At 44.8% G+C, this 22,203-nt stretch overlaps 1 protein-coding gene across 1 annotated transcript in view; it reads right to left on the bottom strand.

Moving 5' to 3' along the window:
* LOC120044209 (band 4.1-like protein 4) overlaps positions 1–22,203 on the bottom strand; it is a 104,464-nt gene that overhangs the window by 55,095 nt on the left and 27,166 nt on the right. The window contains exon 2 of the mRNA XM_038988807.1: positions 12,148–12,252. Within this exon, the coding sequence (XP_038844735.1) occupies positions 12,148–12,252 (105 nt within the window). The remainder of the gene's footprint in view (positions 1–12,147; positions 12,253–22,203) is intronic.

Raw genomic sequence — 22,203 nt, 5'->3', positions numbered from 1 at the left:
TGGTATTTTGGAATTGCGATCTATTTTTTATCTCGTTGGACCTCTGGCTCTCACGTCAATGAACATCTGATTTGGGAACATTCCTGCAAGACTGCCTGGGTTACTGTGCACAATTTCCTTATATCACGTTGATGATGGACATTAAATGATCATATATACAGTACCAGTCAAAAGTTTGGACACACCTACTCATCCCAAGGTTTTTCTTTATTTTGACTATTTGCTACATTGTAGAATAATAGTGAATACATCAAAACTATGAAATAACACATATGGAATCACGTTTTAACCAAAAAAGTGTTAAACAAAATATATTTGAGAATCTTCAAAGTAGCCACCCTTTGCCTTGATGACAGCTGTGCACACTCTAGGTAAGTCAGTTAAGAACAAATTCTTATTTACAATGACGGCCAAACCCTAACCAGGCCAATTGTGCGCCGACCTATGGGACTCCCGATCACGACCGGTTGTGATACAGCCCGGGATCGACCCAGGGTCGGTAGCTGTGATACAGTACCTTAGACCGCTGCGCCGCTCGGGAGCCCACAAAAGCTCTGAAGACATGTACATTACATACAATGACCCTATGTGACAATAGACATAAACAGCGTGTAGGTCTCCATATTCATGTGTTTATCACTGGTTACAGCAGCTACTGCGCTGTGGTGTCTATTTGTGGGATGTTGTCGAGCTTCTTATGATCATGAATGCAAACTGCAATTTTCAAATCATTGTTGTGGAGCTCGTTGTGAATGCTAACTGCAATTTTCAAATCATTGTTGTGGAGCTCGTTGTGAATGCTAACTGCTATTTTCAAATCTTTATTTGCAGTGTTGTCACAGTGACGCCTTGCTTTGCTGTGATATTGTATCAGAGCTCACAATGTCATTGCAGCTCATGCTTCTCCTGGGAGCCATCGGTACAGACAGATCGACAACAGTGTCATTGCAGCTCATGCTTCTCCTGGGAGCCATCGGTACAGACAGATCGACAACAGTGTCATTACAGCTCATGCTTCTCCTGGGAGCCATCGGTACAGACAGATCGACAACAGTGTCATTACAGCTCATGCTTCTCCTGGGAGCCATCGGTACAGACAGATCGACAACAGTGTCATTGCAGTTCATGCTTCTCCTGGGAGCCATCGGTACAGACAGATCGACAACAGTGTCATTGCAGTTCATGCTTCTCCTGGGAGCCATCGGTACAGACAGATCGACAACAGTGTCATTACAGCTCATGCTTCTCCTGGGAGCCATCGGTACAGACAGATCGACAACAATGTCATTGCAGCTCATGCTTCTCCTGGGAGCCATCGGTACAGACAGATCGACAACAGTGTCATTACAGCTCATGCTTCTCCTGGGAGCCATCGGTACAGACAGATCGACAACAATGTTTCTCTTCCTCTGTTTTTAACAACTTAACACGGTGAAAAAACACAGTGATAAACAACAGTCTGTTCACTTCACATCAGCATCAGACACCGGCAGCAAACATTCAAAACAAACGGGAGTGCCTTTGTTCACACAGTTCACACGAAACAGCATAAGGACTCAGCTCTTTTAAAAATGAGACTGAAATAAATATTATTATTCGCTCAATGTTTTCTGCTTTAGCTTGACTGTAGGGCATGGCAGCTGATATCGCGTTACGGAACTGCTTACATTTCTACTATAAATGAATAGCACCGCACCCCTTGCATGAAGAAACAGCTTCAAGTCCTGTTTTATATGCATTCCATATATTTGTATGTGAATTTCTGGTGATGTTGCTACTAGCCAAGCTGAACATGGAAATTGTTAGAGGAGGGGAAGAGTCTGTGGACTGAATCTTTGGATTCTCTGGCATTCTGGGGCATGGAGATGAATAAATGTTAGCGTAATGAGGTAGGCTAGACTAGGATAACCTATTTCAGACTAAAGTAGGTCACTGAAAGATGCTGTGTGGTGCACCCTCGCCATTCCCTCCCACCTAAATCCTCACCCCACCACACTACAGATGGGCACCAGGGCCGTGTTCATTAGGGCTCATCATAGCAAAATGTATCAAAAAGTTTTTAATGGAAAATAGAAAACAAGTGTTTCTCATTGGACAAGTTCAAGTAGTCCCTCCCTGTTTCAAAGCAATTCAAATGTTATTTGTCACATGCAACGAATACAACAGGTGTAGACCTTACAGTGAAATGCTTACTTACAAGCCCTTAACCAAAGCTGTTTTAAGAAAAATACCTTAAAAAATAAATAAATAAAAGTAACAAATTATTAAAGAGCAGCAGTAAAATAACAATAGCGAGGCTCTATAGAGGTGGTACCGGTACAGAGTCAATTTGCGGGGGCACCGGTTAGTCGAGGTAATATGTATATGTAGGTAGAGTTATTAAAGTGACTATGCATAGATAATAAACAGAGAGTAGCAGCAGCGTAAAAGAGAGGTGGGGGGGAAATGCAAATAGTTTGGGTAGCCATTTGATTAGATGTTCAGGAGTCTTGGACCTAGACTTGGCGCTCCGGTACCGCTTGCTGTGCGGTAGCAGAGAGAACAGTATATGACTAGGGTGGCTGGAGACTTTGACCATTTTTAGGGCCTTCCTCTGACACAGCCTGGTATAGAGGTCCTGGATGGCAGGAAGCTTGGCCCCAGTGATGTACTGGGCTGTACGTACTACACACTTTAGTGCCTTGCGGTCGGAGGCCGAACAGTTGCCATACCAGGCAGTGATGCAACCAGTCAGGATGCTCTCGATGGTGCAGCTGTAGAACGTTTTGACGATCTGAGGACCCATGCCAAATCTTTTCAGTCTCCTGAGGGGGAATAGGTTTTGTCGTGCCCTCTTCACGACTGTCTTGGGGTGCATGGACCATGTTAGTTTGTTGTTGATATGGACACCAAGGAACTTGGAAGTTCTCAACCTGCTCCACTACTGCCCCGTCGATGAGAATGGGAGTGTGCTAGGTCCTCCTTTTCCTATAGTCCACAATCATATCCTTAGTCTTGATCACGTTGAGGGAGAGGTTGTTGTCCTGGCACCACACGGCAAGGTCTCTGACCTCCTCCCTATAAGCTGTCTCGTCGTTAACGGCGATCAGGCCTACCACTGTTGTGTCATCGGCAAACTTAATGATGATTTTGGAGTCGTGCCTGGCCATGCAGTCATGAGTGAACAGGGAGTACAGGAGGGGACTGAGCACGCACCCCTGAGGGGCTCCTGTGTTGAGGATCAGCATGGCGGATGTGTTGTTACCTACCCTTACCACCTTACCGCCTGTCAGGAAGTCCAGGATCTAGTTGCAGAGGGAGGTGTTTAGTCCCAGGGTCCTTAGCTTAGTGATGAGCTTTTAGTGCACTATGGTATTGAACGCTGAGCTGTAGTCAATGAATAGCATTCTCACAGAGGTGTTCCTTTTGTCCACATGTGAAAGGGCAGTGTGGAGTGCAATAGAGATTGTATCATCTGTGGATCTGTTTGGGCGGTATGCAAATTGGAGTGGGTCTAGTGTTTTTGGGATAATGGTGTTGATGTGAGCCATGACCAGCCTTTCAAAGCACTTCATGGCTACAGACGTGAGTGCTACGGGTCGGTAGTAATTTAGGCAGGTTACCTTAGTGTTCTTGAGCACAGGGACTATGGTGGTCTGCTTGAAACATGTTGGTATAAGGACAGGGAGGGAGAGGGACAGGGAGAGGTTGAAAATGTCAGTGAAGACACTTGCCAGTTGGTCAGCGCATGCTCGGAGTACACGTCCTGGTATTCAGTCTGGCCCTGCGGCCTTGTAAACGTTGACCTGTTTAAAGGTCTTACTCACATCGGCTACAAAAAGCGTTATCACACAGTCGTCCGGAACAGCTGATGCTCTCATGAAGCCAGTGACTGATGTGGTGTACTCCTCAATGCCATTGGAAGAATCCCCGAACACATTCCAGTCTGTGCTAGCAAAACAGTCCTGTAGCTTAACATATGCTTTATCTGACCACTTTTTTATTGACCTGGTGCTTCCTGGTTTAGTTTTTGCTTGTAAGCAGGAATCAGGGGGATAGAGTTATGGTCAGATTTGCCAAATGGTGGGTGAGGGAGAGCGTTGTACACGTCTCTGTGTGTGGAGTAAAGGTGGTCTAGATTTTTTTCCCTCTGGTTGCACATTTAACATGCTGGTAGAAATTTGATATTTTCTTTCGTTTTTTGCCTAATGAATACAACCCAGAACACACCGGAACGAGTATTGGTGTCCAGGGGAACGTGATTAGAGCTATGTCTGTGTGATTGAATTAGAATAAGTTAATTGAATTGGTTAATCTTATCTAATTTGCAATAATAACATCAGTGCAGCTGTTGTGTTCCAGTGCATGCTAATTTATGCAAATGAGGGGGTTGAGGATTAGAACAGTGGCTGACAGCGACAGGATGTCAGCCATCATCCATGGACAACCAGACAAAGACAGAGGGGTTCCACTCAGAAAGACAACCTGAGAAACAATCTACTTCTGATTTCTCTAACTGGTAGTCATCTTCCAATGAACAGCGACTGACTGGAGGAGAACAAAGTAAGAAAACCTTTGGTAACACATTACTTAGAAAATAACCTTACACTCTTAGAAAAAAGGGTACTAAAAGGGTTCTGTGTATAGTAGACAGTTAATGGGCTACATCTATGTGCATTCATGGCACCTGCACAAAGCCCCTCCAGATCTATTTACATTTTTATATCTGCAATACTTATTGAACACCTCAAGGTGTTTATTTTTATTACATGGGATTAGAGTGTGTTCTATCTATCAGTATGAGAAAGGCATGTCTTTCTGCCCTCCAACACAGCTCAGTTGCCAAGTGACTAGAACTGATAAATAATAGAATGATAGATAATAAATTAAAAGGCTCTGTCATCATGAGGCAGACAGTTTGATTGACCAGTCGGACTGAGAGGCCCAGGCTCTGTTCTAATATCTCTACTTGTTCTAGAATGAAGATTGATCCACAAGAATGAACTAAACAATGTATTGGGAGTGCATTTTAATTACGGCTAGGGGTTCCGCTAGCGGAACGTTTTGACAACGTCTGGGGAAATTGCAGAGCGTGAAATTCAAAATAAATTATTAGAAATAACAAGTGCAATACACCAAAATGAAGCTTAACTTCTTGTTAATCCAGCCACCATGTCAGATTTCAAAAAGGCTTCATGGCAAAAGCAAACCATGCGATTATCTGAGGACAGCACCCCATCAAACAAACACATGACAATCATATTTCAACCCACCAGGCGCAACACAAAACTCAGAAATAACGATATAATTCATGCCTTACCTTTGAAGATCTTCTTCTGTTGGCACTCCAATATGTCCCATAAACATCACAAATGGTCCTTTTGTTCGATTAATTCCGTCGTTATATCCCCAAAATGTCCATATATTTGGCGCGTTTGATTCAGAAAAACACCAGTTCCAACTTGCCCAACATGACTACACATTATCTAATACGTTACCTGTAATCTTGGTCCAAACATTTCAAACAATTTACCTAATCCAACTTTAGGTATTTTTAAACGTAAATAATCGATCAAATTTAAGACAGGATACACTGCGTTCAATAGCGGATAAAATTAATGTGGAGTGAGCTTCAGGTCGCTCGCCCCAAACAAAACAGTACACTTGGCTATACACCCAGAAAGGAAAGGGCTACTTCTTCATTTCTCAAAGGAAAAACATCAACCAATTTTTAAAGACTGTTGACATCTAGTGGAAGCGATAGGAACTGCAAGCAAGTGCCTTAGAAATCTAGATCCACATAGAAATCCCATTGAAAACACAGTGAACTCAAAACAAAAAAAATCCTGGATGATTTGTACTCGGGGTTTCGCCTGCCAAATAAGTTATGTTATACTCACAGACATTATTGTAACAGTTTTAGAAACTTTAGAGTGTTTTCTATCCAATTATATGCATATCCTATCCATATATTATATGCATATCCTAGCTTCTGGGCCTGAGTAGCAGGCAGTTTACTTTGGTCACGCTTTTCATCCGGACGTGAAAATACCGCCCCCTATCCCAAACAGGCTAAGCGATGTGCTGGTGTAGATATTGGAGCATTCTGGAACCTCAGTCATCTTACTACAACTTCAGCCTCAATATTCTGGAGGGTTACACCAGGAGAGGGCATTGATATTGTAATGAAGGGTGTAGCTAGCAGGCAGGCAGGCAGCCCCATATAAATGACAGAGAAGTCTCTCTAAGTGGATAGGTTTTGATTATGGGCCTGCTTCTCCATGCACAGACACTAAAAGCGTCACTGCTCTCTGACACACAGTAACAGTGTGTGTATCTATCAGTCCCGAAGCAGCTCCAATATGTTGGTACATGTATGTCGTTTACGACCCCAGAGGGTAGGAATGATGTGGATGTGCATGCTGATCCTAGCACGCTCTTGGGTCTAATATTACCCAAGCACAGCGGGGATAACCTGCCATAAACAACATAGCTATGTGTATGATAGAATGATTCTATAAACTTTTATGCAAAAGTGTAAAGGCATTTCTTTTTAAATCTAATACGACTCTTTTCTCCAGAAGGATTCAGTAGCTTAGATGCATCCTCTGTGCTCATCTTCAAAAAAACAAGGTTGGCTAACCTTATAAATCACAACCCTCGGTCAAACATAGTTCAACATCAAACCAGTGTTACAGCTGTTGTTAGGCATGCCTACATCATGGAGATGAACTGGAACAGCATACCACTGAGAAAAACAAGAGTGAAGGTAGAAAACATTCGCCATGGATACAGTTACTGTTCGAAGTTATAGCATTAGAATCATCGACAGCGAGAATGAATGGTGTTAGTCAAGGAACAATTGAGGCCTGAACAAATATACTTGACTCTAAAGAATAATCTCAGCTAAAGCTAAACTTTCTTTGCTTTCAGCTCCATGGGGAAGGGGTGGTATGGGGAGGGTTTTCTCTGGTCGCCGGGAGGAGGGCGGGGCAGTGGGGGGTGGTGGGTGACTGACCCTAGCAACCCTAGTTGCTAGGGGGGGTAGGAAGGGGTGGGAAATGGTTTCCGGGAGTGGGGGGTGGGGGTAGTGATGTAAAGTATTTAAGTAAAAATACTTGAAAGTATTTGTACTTTACTATTTATTGTGGCAGCCGGCAGAGAGAGGAGAGGGGACTGGCAATTGAGGAGAGATATCTTGCAGGTAGCTGGCTCCACCCCCAAACCTTATATGGACTTCCTGCCCCAACAAGGAAAGGCTGTGTGTCGTTAAGCCAGGGGGTGCTTGGGGATAAAGGAGCCTGCACAAAGGAGGTGAGAGACGAGATGTAGAAGAGATGTATGAAGTGTGAGAGAAACGAGACCAAAATCTGTGTGATTGCCCGTTGTGACCTGGACTGTCGGACTACCCCCCCCCGATCTGGCGGTCTCACTAAACACACATGCTTTGTTAGAAAATTATGTCTGAGTGCTGGAGTGTGCCCCTGGCTATCAGTCAATTTTAAAATCAAGAAAATGGTGCCTTTGGTATGTTTAATATAAGGAATTTGAAATTATTTATACTTTGACTTTCAATACTTATGTAAGGATGTACGATGAGAGTCGGGAAACAAGTTCAGGGAGTGAATACATTTAATAAATAAACAAAACACGAACAGCGCACCGACATGAAACAGATACAAGAACAATGACGACTGGGGAAGAAACCAAAGGGAATGACATATAAAGAGCAGGTAATCAAGGAGGAGATGGAGTCCAGGTGAGGGTCATTATACGCGTTACGCTGGTGACAGGTGTTCGCCCTAACGAGCAGCCTGGTGACCTAGAGGCAGGAGAGGGAGCACGTGACAACTTAAGTATGTTTTAGCAATTACATTTACTTTTGATATTTAAGTATATTTAAAATCAAATACTTTTAGACTTTTACTCATGTAGTATTCTGCTGGGTGACTTTCACTTTTACAAATTTTCTAAGATATCTTGGGTACTGGGTACTTCCACAACTGGGGGGTTGGATGGAGACATGGTGGCTGGGTGGTGCTGGGGGAACAGGATGGGAGGAAGGATGGAGACATGGTGGCTGGGTGGGGTTGGGAGAACAAGATGGGAGGAAGGACAGAGACATGGTGGCTGGGTGGGGTTGGTGGAACGGGATGGGAGGTTGGGGGTGGAGACATGGTGGCTGGGTGGAACGGGATGGGAGGTTGGGGGTGGAGACATGGTGGCTGGGTGGAACGGGATGGGAGGTTGGGTGGGGTAGGTGGAATGGGATGGGAGGTTGGGGGTGGAAACATGGTGGCTGGGTGGGGTAGGTGGAATGGGATGGGGAGGTTGGGGGTGGAAACATGGTGGCTGGGTGGGGTAGGTGGAACGGGATGGGAGGTTGGGTATGGAAACATGGTGGCTGGGTGGGGTAGGTGGAACGGGATGGGAGGTTGGGGGTGGAAACATGGTGGCTGGGTGGGGTAGGTGGAATGGGATGGGGAGGTTGGGGGTGGAAACATGGTGGCTGGGTGGGGTAGGTGGAATGGGATGGGAGGTTGGGTATGGAAACATGGTGGCTGGGTGGGGTAGGTGGAATGGGATGGGATGGGAGGTTGGGTATGGAAACATGGTGGCTGGGTGGCTGGGTGGGGTAGGTGGAATGGGATGGGAGGTTGGGGGTTGAGACATGGTGGCTGGGTGGGGTAGGTGGAATGCGATGGGAGGTTGGGGGTGGAGACATGGTGGCTGGGTGGGGTAGGTGGAATGGGATGGGAGGTTGGGGGTGGAGACATGGTGGCTGGGTGGGGTAGGTGGAATGGGATGAGAGGCTCAGGGTGGAGGCCCTTTTCTCCTGTTTATATTCAACTATGTTTGTATTTCTTACTGATTGATTTGTTCTTTCTTTTGAGTGGCAGCCTACAGGTACGAACCAAAAAGAACTAAACAAATAAACATTTGGTCCCCCCCCAAAAAGTGGAAGTCAAATGCATTATTTGGGGGTTGAATGAATGAAAAAGAAAACACTCATATCTTGATTAGATAAGTATTCACCCCCCTGAGTCAATACATGTTATAAACACCTTTGGCTGCAATGAGTACAGCTGTGAGTATTTTGGGGTAAGTCTCTAAGAGCTTTGCACACCTGGATTGTGCAATATTTTCCCATTATTATTTTCCAAATTCTTCAAACTCTATCAAGTTGGTTGTTGATCAATACTAGACAGCCATTTTCAGAGTTTCACCATATATTTTCAAGCAGATTTAAGTCAAAACTGTTACTAGGCCACTCAGGAACATTCAATGTCTTCTTGCTAAGCAACTCCAGTGTAGATTTGGCCTTGTGTTTTAGGTTATTGTCCTACTGAAAGGTGAATTTGTCTCTCAGTGTCAGACTGAAGCAGACTGAACCAGGTTTTTCCTCTAAGATTTTGCCTGTGCTTAGCTCCATTCCGTTTCTTTCTATCCGGAAAATCTCCCCAGTTCTTGCAGATGACAAGCATACCCTATAACATGATGCAGCCATCACCATGCTTGAAAATACAAAAAGTGGTACTCAGTGATGTGTTGTGTTGGATTTGCCCCAAACATAACACTTCGTATTCAGGACAAAAAGTGAATTCCTTTGTCACATTTTTTGCAGTAGTACTGTAGTGCCTTGTTGCAAACAGAATGCATGTTTTGGAATATTTTTAGTCAGTACCGGTTTGCTTTATTTCACTGTCATTTAGGTTAGTATTGGGGATTTACTAAAATTTTGTTGATCCATAATCAGTTTTATTCTATCATAGCATAAAACTCCATAACTGTTTTACAATTTTAATAAAATAACAAAAAAATAAAGAGAGAGAGAGAGCCAGAGAGAGAAACAGGAATAGAGAGACAGGGATAGAGAGAGAGAGGGAGGTGGGGAGAGATGAATAGATGGGAGATGGATAGAAAGACAGAGAGAGGGAGAGAGATGGATAGAAAGAGAGAGAGATGGATAGAAAGACAGAAAGAGGTGGATAGAAAGACAGAGAGAGAGAGAGAGATAGATGGATAGAAAGAGAGCGAGAGAGATGGATAGAAAGACAGAGAGAGAGAGATAGATGGATAGAAAGACACAGAGAGAGAGAGATAGAGAGAGAGATGGATAGATGGATGGATAGAAAGACGGAGAGAGAGAGATGGATAGAAAGATGAAGAGAGAGAGATGGAATGAAAGATGAAGAGAGAGATGGACAGAGACAGAGAGAGAGAGAGAGAGAGAGAGAGAAAAATAAAAACAAATTGAGCTTTGAAGGTTAGAGGGACGTGAGTGAACAATGTAACATGCTGACCAGACCTGACACGTCGCGTGTGCGAGCATCACAAAATACATTTAGAAATCCATGTTATTCAATTATTGCACCCACACTGCTCGCGCGCGCCAACGAGCGTATGCGATGCAAAGGGCTAAAATAGAACTTTCTATTTCTGACGCAGATCGCACTGAAAGTCCTGCCTCTCCCATCTCCTCATTGATTTATAGAAGCAGGTACCCACGTGCCATCTCCTCATTGGTTATACCCACGTGGGTGATTGAATGACGAACTGTTTTGCTGGTCGTTGTGGTAATACTATGAAAGTTTAGATGCCGATCACCATATAAGTTCAAAGATGAAAAAGCCTGGAAGGAGGACAGATGACTAGAAACGATTCAGTTGGCCGTTTTATGTGTGGATTAATTGTCGGAGTAGAGGATCTTGTGCATTTCAGGTAAAATAACAACTCAATGTTTATATCCCAGGACAAATTAGCTAGCAACAGCAAGCTAGCTAAATAGGACAAATTAGCTAGCAAGTGCAAGCTAACTAGCTAAATTGCCGTACATGTTTAATGCTTTTCGACCTGTCCCCAAATTAATGTCATTGGTTCAGAGTTTGTTTTTATATTTTAACCTGCGTGTCGTGATCGCGTTTGGTGTAGGGGGACAAAATACATTTATGCACGATAGCGCACGATGGTGCACGCGCGTAGCCGGTTTGGGTTCCGTGTAAGAATCCTCTCTTGTTCAGGGTGTGTGATAATTAAGCAATAAGGCCCGAGGGGGTGTGGTATATGGCCAATATACCACGGCTAAGGACTGTTCTTAAGCACGACACAATGCGGAGTGCCTGGTTACAGCCCTTAGCCGTGAGGTGCCTTATTGCTATTATAAACTGGTTACCAACGTAACTAGAGCAGTAAATACATGTTTTGTCATACCCGTGGTATACAGTCTGATATACCACAGCGGTCAGCCAATCAGCATTCAGGGCTCGAACCACCCAGTTTATAATAGTGCATAGTACATGTTAGGGCATAGGCTATATCCAACAAGTCAAACAGACAGTGATGCTGGCGTTCCAACATTTTCAGTCTCCTTTCACTATTTTTCTTTCATCCTATGCTGGTCTGACGATAAATCAGGGCTTGGCCGACAGCCCCCTGAAGGCATTGCACAGGATACCGCCCATCCATGTGAGAGAGAGATGGGGACGTTGGGAGAGTATGTATGTGTCCTAAATGGCACACTATTCCCATAATAGTGCACTCCTTTTGACCAGAACCATTCCCTATGTAGTGCACTACATAGGGAATAGGGTGCCATTTAGGACACAGATATCATCATGTTCTTTTATGGCTCTGTACTCTGACTAACTCTGAGTGTGTGTAGCCCTGGGGCCCTGCATGGGTTATTACTACTCCTCCCCAGCCCTACTCTACCCTATCATGGGCTGGGCCTGCGTGGGACGCTCTGTGATGGCACCTTCTGTAGGAATGACAGGACAGAGAATGACCCCCGGCCAATATTCACAGAGCTGTTGTTGTCTTTATAGGATAATAATGCTTACTATTTTCACTTTGACTGGGGCAAGCTGAAGCTACCATCTTCAGATATCTAAGCCAGACATCTGACTTGAGGCGAAATAACCTTTCTAATCTCACCAGACACTTTGATTAGTGTATATGAAGGAAGGAAATAATCGCTCCGGTGCCCCATTCATAATGTAATGTCATAAGCATGTCATAATGCATAAAGCCTTCCCTGGTCTACTGTGAGATTATCAGTGGTGTGCTGAGATACTGTCACTCACATGGACACACATTCATATACACATTCACTTATAAATGTATATATTATTTGTATAAATATGTTTATAGAAATCACTGGTGACTCACCGTCTGGTGGCTGCGGTCACAGTAGCGCAGCCCGAAGAAGTCTGTCTCTACCAGCTTCACATGGTCCAACACAAAGTCCAGCACCACCGAACCCTTAGTAGACTTCTGTGGAACACAAAGTGTTTTGGAACTCAGTGTCTGAGTCACAGGCAAACGTGTTCCCATGCAAAGACATCAAGTTGATGTCAGTGTTTTTACTTATGGAATATAAACTGGGTAGATTTCACATTATAGCTATTAATGCATTCTGAGGCAACAGGCAAAGTATTCTGAAATACCATGGTGGGCTTCTGTACTGACAGTCATGTTTTGAAGAATAAATAGCTTCAACGATATATGGCATATACAATATATGGCATATACAATATAGCTCTTATTTTATTCTGAGGAGAGATAGTCTCTCTCTCGGTGTCTGGATTCAGAAATGGCATAAAGAGACTCTGTAAGAGAGTAGACCTATGTCTTCAGGGAAATATCAATTATATATAAATGATTACTTTGCTAAGCAATGAAAACTGCCTTCCACTGCAATTTACACGCCTCATGGTGCCTCTCATTACCATTTCTGAGGCTTACAAAAGCAATCTGCTAAAAGAAACAATATTAGGACTTTGATTTTAGTATGAACCAGACGAACTCTGGTTCCAGGAGTATTTCCAGAACACCTACACCACTGTTGCAAGATAATCACATCTATTTCTCCTTTGTAGGGTGAAGAAACATCGTTGACCGTATCTTATCTGTCAGCACTTCAGCCTTCTCTTGTAGATACAGCATCAATCCAAATGCATCCACTGACAATATAAGTATTTATTCCGATGGAAAACCAATTATGGATCACACCAACAATCCACATTTGCCTCAGCCTGGACCACAACCCAACCAAACCTTCCTCTCTCTCACCTACATTTAAAATGTTTCTTTAGATTTATCCTGAGTGCTATCTGATTGGCTACATCGATGCCTGTAATGAAAGATGGGGCTTTACTCACAGCTAACATCATCTCATGGTGAGGCTGAAACACAAACACAGACCACACTCACATTCCAAAACAACCCAGGGATTCCTACCCTCCTCTCTTTCCTTTCCATCTGAATGTCAACACACACATGGATACATGCTCAATTTCCCTGGTGTATGATGGAGAAATCGTATCAGGTGGATCATTGACAGACCAGCGGTGTTTCTGCATTGGGTTTGTGTTCTTTAACAGGACACCAGCATCCGTCTTGGCTGGAGGACATCTCTCTCTTTACCTAATTATCTCTGTTTGCTCTTGACACAGAGAGGAGGAAACTGTGTGTGTGTGTGTGTGTGTGTGTGTGTGTGTGTGTGTGTGTGTGTGTGTGTGTGTGTGTGTGTGTGTGTGTGTGTGTGTGTGTGTGTGTGTGTGTGTGTGTGTGTGTGTGTGTGTGTGTGTGTTTCTCTCTGACTGCTCCTCTTAACCACAAAGCACATGTTTGATGAATCACAAGGTGTACACTGACAAAGTCAGTATGATTTATGCCATCAAAGCATGTGAACACAGACAAACAGACCACGCTCAGCTGGCTAGAGACCAAATGTGACTTCTTAGAGCAGACTATCCCATCTTTCAGCAGTAGAACAATAAGCAGCAGTGTGGGACACCTAGTGAATTTATATGTTGTCTCATGACAACTTACACTCCTATTAAGAATTCAAGAAGACCAAGGATATCAAGTTTAAGAAGACCAAACAACCACATAGGATGAGTGGGTCCAAGTTAATTCCTATGGCACCTAAAGTAGTGCACTTCCTCATGTTAATGGTTCATTACTTCCTCCTGTGTGATTCAGAGCTCATCTGCATGTTTTCATGATCTACTCCAATCTGCAGGTGCACTCCAAGGGAATCACAAGTGGGCTGCCTGTGTCTGACACAGGAGACAGGCTCTCTCTCTGTCTCTCTTCTTCTTCTCTCTCTCTCTCTCCCTCTCTCCCCTTTCTCTTAAGGTACTCTCTATCTCCCTCGCTCACTCTCTCTCCCTCTGCTGTTGTCTCATCTCTGATTAAACCACATGATGCATATGCCTGTCACCTGCTAGACAGAAAGACAGCTGTTTCACAGTGGCTCTGTGCTTCCTTCTCCCTGAGTCCCTGTGGGGATATCCTCTACACTTCCTCCCTCTGATACATCCTCACACCCTGCCATCCTCACACCCTGCCATCCTCACGTCCTGACATCCTGTCAACTTCACATCCTGACAATGTCACATCCTGACAACTTCACATCCTCACATCCTGACATCCTCACATCCTGACATCCTCACATCCTAACATCTTGACATCCTGACATACTCACATCCTGACAACTTCACATCCTGACAACGTCACATCCTGACAACCTCACATCCTGCCATCCTCACGTCCTGACATCCTGACAACTTCACATCCTGACAACGTCACATCCTGACATCCTGACAACTTCACATCCTGACATCCTCACATCCTGACATCCTGACATCCTCACATCCTAACATCTTGACATCTTGACAACCTCACATCCTGACATCCTCACATCCTGACATCCTCACATCCTGACAACGTCACATCCTGACAACCTCACATCCTGACATCCTGACAACTTCACATCCTGACAACGTCACATCCTGACAACCTCACATCCTGACATCCTCACATCCTGACAACCTCACATCCTGACATCCTCACATCCTGACATCCTGACATACTCACATCCTGACATCCTGACAACCTCACATCCTGACATCCTGACAACCTCACATCCTGCCATCCTCACGTCCTGACATCCTGACAACTTCACATCCTGACAACGTCACATCCTGACAACCTCACATCTTGACATCCTGCCATCCTCACGTCCTGACATCCTGACAACTTCACATCCTGACAACGTCACATCCTGACAACCTGACATCCTCACATCCTGACATCCTCACATCCTGACAATCTCACATCCTGACATCCTGACATCCTCACATCCTGACATCCTCACATACTCACATCCTGACAACCTCACATCCTGACATCCTGACATACTCACATCCTGACATCCTGACATCCTAACATCTTGACATCCTGACATACTCACATCCTGAAATCCTCACATCCTAACATCTTGACATCCTGACATACTCACATCCTGAAATCCTCACATCCTGACATACTCACATCCTGAAATCCTCACATCCTAACATCTTGACATACTGACATCCTGACAACCTCACATCCTGACATCCTGACATCCTAACATCTTGACATACTCACATCCTGAAATCCTCACATCCTGACATCCTCACATCCTGACAACCTCACATCCTGACATCCTCACATCCTGACAACCTCACATCCTGACATCCTCACATCCTGACATACTCACATCCTGAAATCCTCACATCCTGACATCCTCACATCCTGACAACCTCACATCCTGACATCCTAACATCTTGACATCCTGACATACTCACATCCTAACATCTTGACATCCTGACATACTTACATCCTGACATCCTGACATCCTCACATCCTGACAACCTAACATCCTAACATCTTGACATCCTGACATACTCACATCTTGACATCCTCAACCTCACATCCTGAAATCCTGACTTCCTGAAATCCTGACTTCCTCACATCCTGAAATCCTGACTTCCTCACATCCTGACATCCTGACAACTTCACATCCTGACAACCTCACATCCTGACATCCTGACAACTTCACATCCTGACATCCTCACATCCTGACATCCTCACATCCTGACACCCTGACAACTTCACATCCTGACATCCTCACATCCTGACATCCTGACAACTTCACATCCTGACATCCTCACATCCTGACATCCTGACATCCTCACATCCTGACATCCTGACATACTCACATCCTGACATCCTGACATACTCACATCCTGACATACTCACATCCTGACATCCTGACATACTCACATCCTGACATACTCACATCCTGACATCCTGACATACTCACATCCTGACATCCTGACTTCCTGACATCCTGACATCCTCACATCCTGACATCCTGACATCCTGACATCCTCACATCCTGACATCTTGACATCCTCAACCTCACATCCTGAAATCCTGACTTCCTGAAATCCTGACTTCCTCACATCCTGAAATCCTGACTTCCTGAAATCCTGACTTCCTCACATCCTGAAATCCTGACTTCCTGAAATCCTGACTTCCTCACATCCTGAAATCCTGACTTCCTCACATCCTGACATCCTGACAACTTCACATCCTGACAACCTCACATCCTGACATCCTGACAACTTCACATCCTGACATCCTCACATCCTGACATCCTCACATCCTGACATCCTGACAACTTCACATCCTGACATCCTCACATCCTGACATCCTGACAACTTCACATCCTGACATCCTGACATCCTCACATCCTGACATCCTGACATCCTCACATCCTGACATCCTGACATACTCACATCCTGACATACTCACATCCTGACATCCTGACATACTCACATCCTGACATCCTGACATACTCACATCCTGACATCCTGACATACTCACATCCTGACATCCTGACATACTCACATCCTGACATCCTGACATCCTGACATCCTAACATCTTGACTTCCTGACATCTTGACTTCCTGACATCCTCACATCCTGACATCCTGACATCCTAACATCTTGACTTCCTGACATCCTCACATCCTGACATCCTGACAACCTCACATCCTGACATCCTGACAACCTCACATCCTGACATCCTCACATCCTGACATCCTGACATACTCACATCCTGACATCCTGACAACCTCACATCCTGACATCCTGACAACCTCACATCCTGCCATCCTCACGTCCTGACATCCTGACAACTTCACATCCTGACAACGTCACATCCTGACAACCTCACATCTTGACATCCTGCCATCCTCACGTCCTGACATCCTGACAACTTCACATCCTGACAACGTCACATCCTGACAACCTGACATCCTCACATCCTGACATCCTCACATCCTGACAATCTCACATCCTGACATCCTGACATCCTCACATCCTGACATCCTCACATACTCACATCCTGACAACCTCACATCCTGACATCCTGACATACTCACATCCTGACATCCTGACATCCTAACATCTTGACATCCTGACATACTCACATCCTGAAATCCTCACATCCTAACATCTTGACATCCTGACATACTCACATCCTGAAATCCTCACATCCTGACATACTCACATCCTGAAATCCTCACATCCTAACATCTTGACATACTGACATCCTGACAACCTCACATCCTGACATCCTGACATCCTAACATCTTGACATACTCACATCCTGAAATCCTCACATCCTGACATCCTCACATCCTGACAACCTCACATCCTGACATCCTCACATCCTGACAACCTCACATCCTGACATCCTCACATCCTGACATACTCACATCCTGAAATCCTCACATCCTGACATCCTCACATCCTGACAACCTCACATCCTGACATCCTAACATCTTGACATCCTGACATACTCACATCCTAACATCTTGACATCCTGACATACTTACATCCTGACATCCTGACATCCTCACATCCTGACAACCTAACATCCTAACATCTTGACATCCTGACATACTCACATCTTGACATCCTCAACCTCACATCCTGAAATCCTGACTTCCTGAAATCCTGACTTCCTCACATCCTGAAATCCTGACTTCCTCACATCCTGACATCCTGACAACTTCACATCCTGACAACCTCACATCCTGACATCCTCACATCCTGACATCCTCACATCCTGACACCCTGACAACTTCACATCCTGACATCCTCACATCCTGACATCCTGACAACTTCACATCCTGACATCCTCACATCCTGACATCCTCACATCCTGACATCCTGACATACTCACATCCTGACATACTCACATCCTGACATACTCACATCCTGACATCCTGACATACTCACATCCTGACATACTCACATCCTGACATCCTGACATACTCACATCCTGACATCCTGACTTCCTGACATCCTGACATCCTCACATCCTGACATCCTGACATCCTGACATCCTCACATCCTGACATCTTGACATCCTCAACCTCACATCCTGAAATCCTGACTTCCTGAAATCCTGACTTCCTCACATCCTGAAATCCTGACTTCCTGAAATCCTGACTTCCTCACATCCTGAAATCCTGACTTCCTGAAATCCTGACTTCCTCACATCCTGAAATCCTGACTTCCTCACATCCTGACATCCTGACAACTTCACATCCTGACAACCTCACATCCTGACATCCTGACAACTTCACATCCTGACATCCTCACATCCTGACATCCTCACATCCTGACATCCTGACAACTTCACATCCTGACATCCTCACATCCTGACATCCTGACAACTTCACATCCTGACATCCTCACATCCTCACATCCTGACATCCTGACATCCTCACATCCTGACATACTCACATCCTGACATACTCACATCCTGACATCCTGACATACTCACATCCTGACATCCTGACATACTCACATCCTGACATCCTGACATACTCACATCCTGACATCCTGACATACTCACATCCTGACATCCTGACATCCTAACATCTTGACTTCCTGACATCTTGACTTCCTGACATCCTCACATCCTGACATCCTGACATCCTAACATCTTGACTTCCTGACATCCTCACATCCTGACATCCTGACAACCTCACATCCTGACATCCTGACAACCTCACATCCTGACATCTTGACATCCTCAACCTCACATCCTGAAATCCTGACTTACCCACATCCTGACAACCTCACATCCTGACATCCTCACATCCTGACATCCTGACAAACCTTTAACAATACCATAAACAAGCAGTGAAATTGAAACTCCAACATCATATAAACTCCTGAGTGGTTAATTACCACCTGTGAAGGCCTACTGTGTCTTTCCTGGTATTTACAGTTCTGCCAAGACTGAGTGACTGAAGTACAGTTCTGTTAATTATTCTCAAAGCATGAATACAACATTGTCTCATCGTGTCCTCCTTCCTTCCATCCCTCCTTCTGTCACATGGAATGACGCTGGAGAGACGAAGAAGGTACGGGGAGTAAAACATTTAATAAATAACGGACATGGAACGAGACAGTAACAGCGTCAGCAAACAGGTAACAAAAACAAAATACAATTAATGCATCAGCAGGGAACAGAGCAGGGGAACTGACAAATGTAGGGGAGGAAATAAACAGATGAGTGAGTGAGTCCAGGTGAGTCCAATATCGCTGATGCGCGTGACGAGGGAAGGCAGGTGTGCGTAATTGATGACAGGAGTGCGTGATGCAGGGCAGCCTGGCGCCCTCAAGCGCCAGGGGAGGGAAGAGCGGGAGCAGACGTGACAGTACCCCCCCCCCTCTTGGGGCACCACCCGGCGTCGGTGGTGGCATGGGAGCCCAACAAACCGGCAGGAGCGTAAGATCCTGGTGAGCCGGCTGAGGCATGGGAGCCTAACATCTGGCTGAGGCAAGACGCCTGTCGATCCCACTGCAGAGAGGGAGCCCGATGATCCGGTGGAGAGTGACGTGGGATGGGAAGCCGCCGAGCCAAACGAGGCAAGGAAACCTCTCGAGCCAGCCAGGGCGTAAAAGCCCGATGGGCTGGTTTAGGCACCCCCTGTTCCATCGGCGGCAGAATCCCCCCCGACGTCACCAACAAAACAAAAAACAAACAAAAAAACCTCCGGACCGGCTGGGCGAACAAGAACCAACGATCCGGCTGAGGCCCGACGTGGGATGGGCACCATCCGATCCAACCGGGGCAAGGAAACCTCTTGAGCCAGCTAGGGTGTGGAAGCCCGACGAGCTGGCTAGGCACCCCCGGTTACATCGGTGGCGACCCAGAGCCGATGCCACCATACCAACCGGAACGCCAGTACTCCCCGATGCATCGTGTGTTGGCTGATGCATTCTGTCACATGGAATGACGCTGGAAAGAGTCAAAGCAGGTACGGGGAGTAAAACATTTAATAAATAACGGACATGGAACGAGACAGGAACAGCGTCAGCAAACAGGTAACAAAAACAAAAGACAATTAATGCATCAGCAGGGAACAGAGCAGGGGAACTGACAAATGTAGGGGAGGAAATAAACAGATGAGTGAGTGAGTCCAGGTGAGTCCAATATCGCTGATGCGCGTGACGAGGGAAGGCAGGTGTGCGTAATTGATGACAGGAGTGCGTGATGCAGGGCAGCCTGGCGCCCTCAAGCGCCAGGGGAGGGAAGAGCGGGAGCAGACGTGACACCTTTCTTCATTCCTTCCTTCCTTCCATCCCTCATCCCTCATTCCTTCCTTCCTTGTTTTCATTTCAAAGACGCCACATGTCGATTTCACTTGTCTCTCCGCACCACATTTATCATGAGACATTATGAATACGGGTGCTGTGATTCGACATGAGTTCTGTGATTATGACTGCTTTTGACAACCTTCTCCCAGCACAACTCTCTGCTACGGTGAATTATGAAGCAGAAGGAACAGCAGAGTAGCAACATTTCAAACCTACACTTATAATAATACAAAATACTCAGTCTGATTACTTTGGATGAGAGTACACCTCAGTGTCTGTGTGAGAACAGTATCTCTAATGTACCCCATGTTGCTTATAGAGCATGCAGGATCGTGGCATGATCACAGCCACACATTTTTAGTGCTTATGCTCATTCACAGATTTACCATAACACACGCTAACATAGTTTTTGCACTCAGTTACCATTGCGTAGGGTTGCAAAGCTACCGTTAACTTACAAATGTTACCGGAATCTTCTGTAGTTTTGGTAATTAACAGGTAATCTATGGCAATCTGTGGTAACTTTGATAATTTATAATTGAATAATACGTTTTAATAAATATTCCTATATCATATCTTTTTTTAAATATCTGTGCCCATGTTGTTCATGAGTTTCCAGTGGATAGACCATAATGGTTCTCTAGAGAAAATAGCTTAATTAATGAAAAAAACATCTAAGCAAGAATTTCATTGTTTTAAATGAACTCTGCAACTCTTCAAACTATTGACATTTTTCACAACTGACACCAGCTTGGTGCCAAAACATTGACGACAAAGACATACTGACATAGTAAAATAAAGGTTGATTTTTTTTTTTAAAGATAAAGAGTATTTCATGCTAAAGCCCTAATATCAGCCCTCACTGCATCTCAGTGCCAGAGGTGTCACTACAGACCCAGGTTCGATTCCAGGCTGTATCACAACTGGCCGTGATTAGGAGTCCCATAGGGAGGTGCACAATTGTCCCAGCGTCGTCCGGGTTTGGCCCGGTGTAGACAGTCATTGTAAATAAGAATTTGTTCTTAACTGACTTGCCTAGTTAAATAAAGGTTAAATAAAAAATAAAACACCAATGGTATTGACTAAGTTGATAGTTTATATTTGGATAATGTTTCACAGCTTTGACATACTTTTTTGGGTTATCATATTATTTGATATATTTTACATGTGATAAGACCACACAGAGTGCCAGAAATAATTACAGACACCTGTGATAATCGGAATTACCCAAAAGGACCACTAGATGTCTAGTGATAGATTACATAAAATCCTTGAAAGTTACCAAAATTCTGTTAGTTTACTGGTCAACTTTGAAAGATTCCAGTACTAAACCCTCCCTTTGCAACCCTACTATTGCTTGAGTAGCTTTGAAGAAAAATGCATCCAACTCCTTTTCGGACTGGCCAGTCAAATAATTGAGATTGCTGCTGCTTTCTCTGTCCATGTGGACCCAAACGGAACAACCCACTGAGTGAGCTACACATTTATCATCCATTCTTACTGCAATGTTTTATCTTCGTTTGACATTTTACTTCCTGCTTTTTGACTTGTAACCTCTCTGACCGGTTTGGGAATCACATTGAAACATGCAACTCTGTTTTTCTGTGTTAGGCTAGACTAGGCAGCCCCCAGCTGTCAGCCCATATAAGGAGTCCCACTCCAGAATCACAAAGAATCTCATTTTCTGTTTTAAGACCAATGACTGGA

This window comes from Salvelinus namaycush, chromosome 3, assembly GCF_016432855.1.
Source record: "Salvelinus namaycush isolate Seneca chromosome 3, SaNama_1.0, whole genome shotgun sequence".
In the NCBI taxonomy this organism is placed as follows: Eukaryota; Metazoa; Chordata; class Actinopteri; order Salmoniformes; family Salmonidae; genus Salvelinus; species Salvelinus namaycush.
The sequence above is the reverse complement of the archived record's forward strand: the minus strand, read 5'-3'. Positions and strand labels throughout refer to the sequence as shown.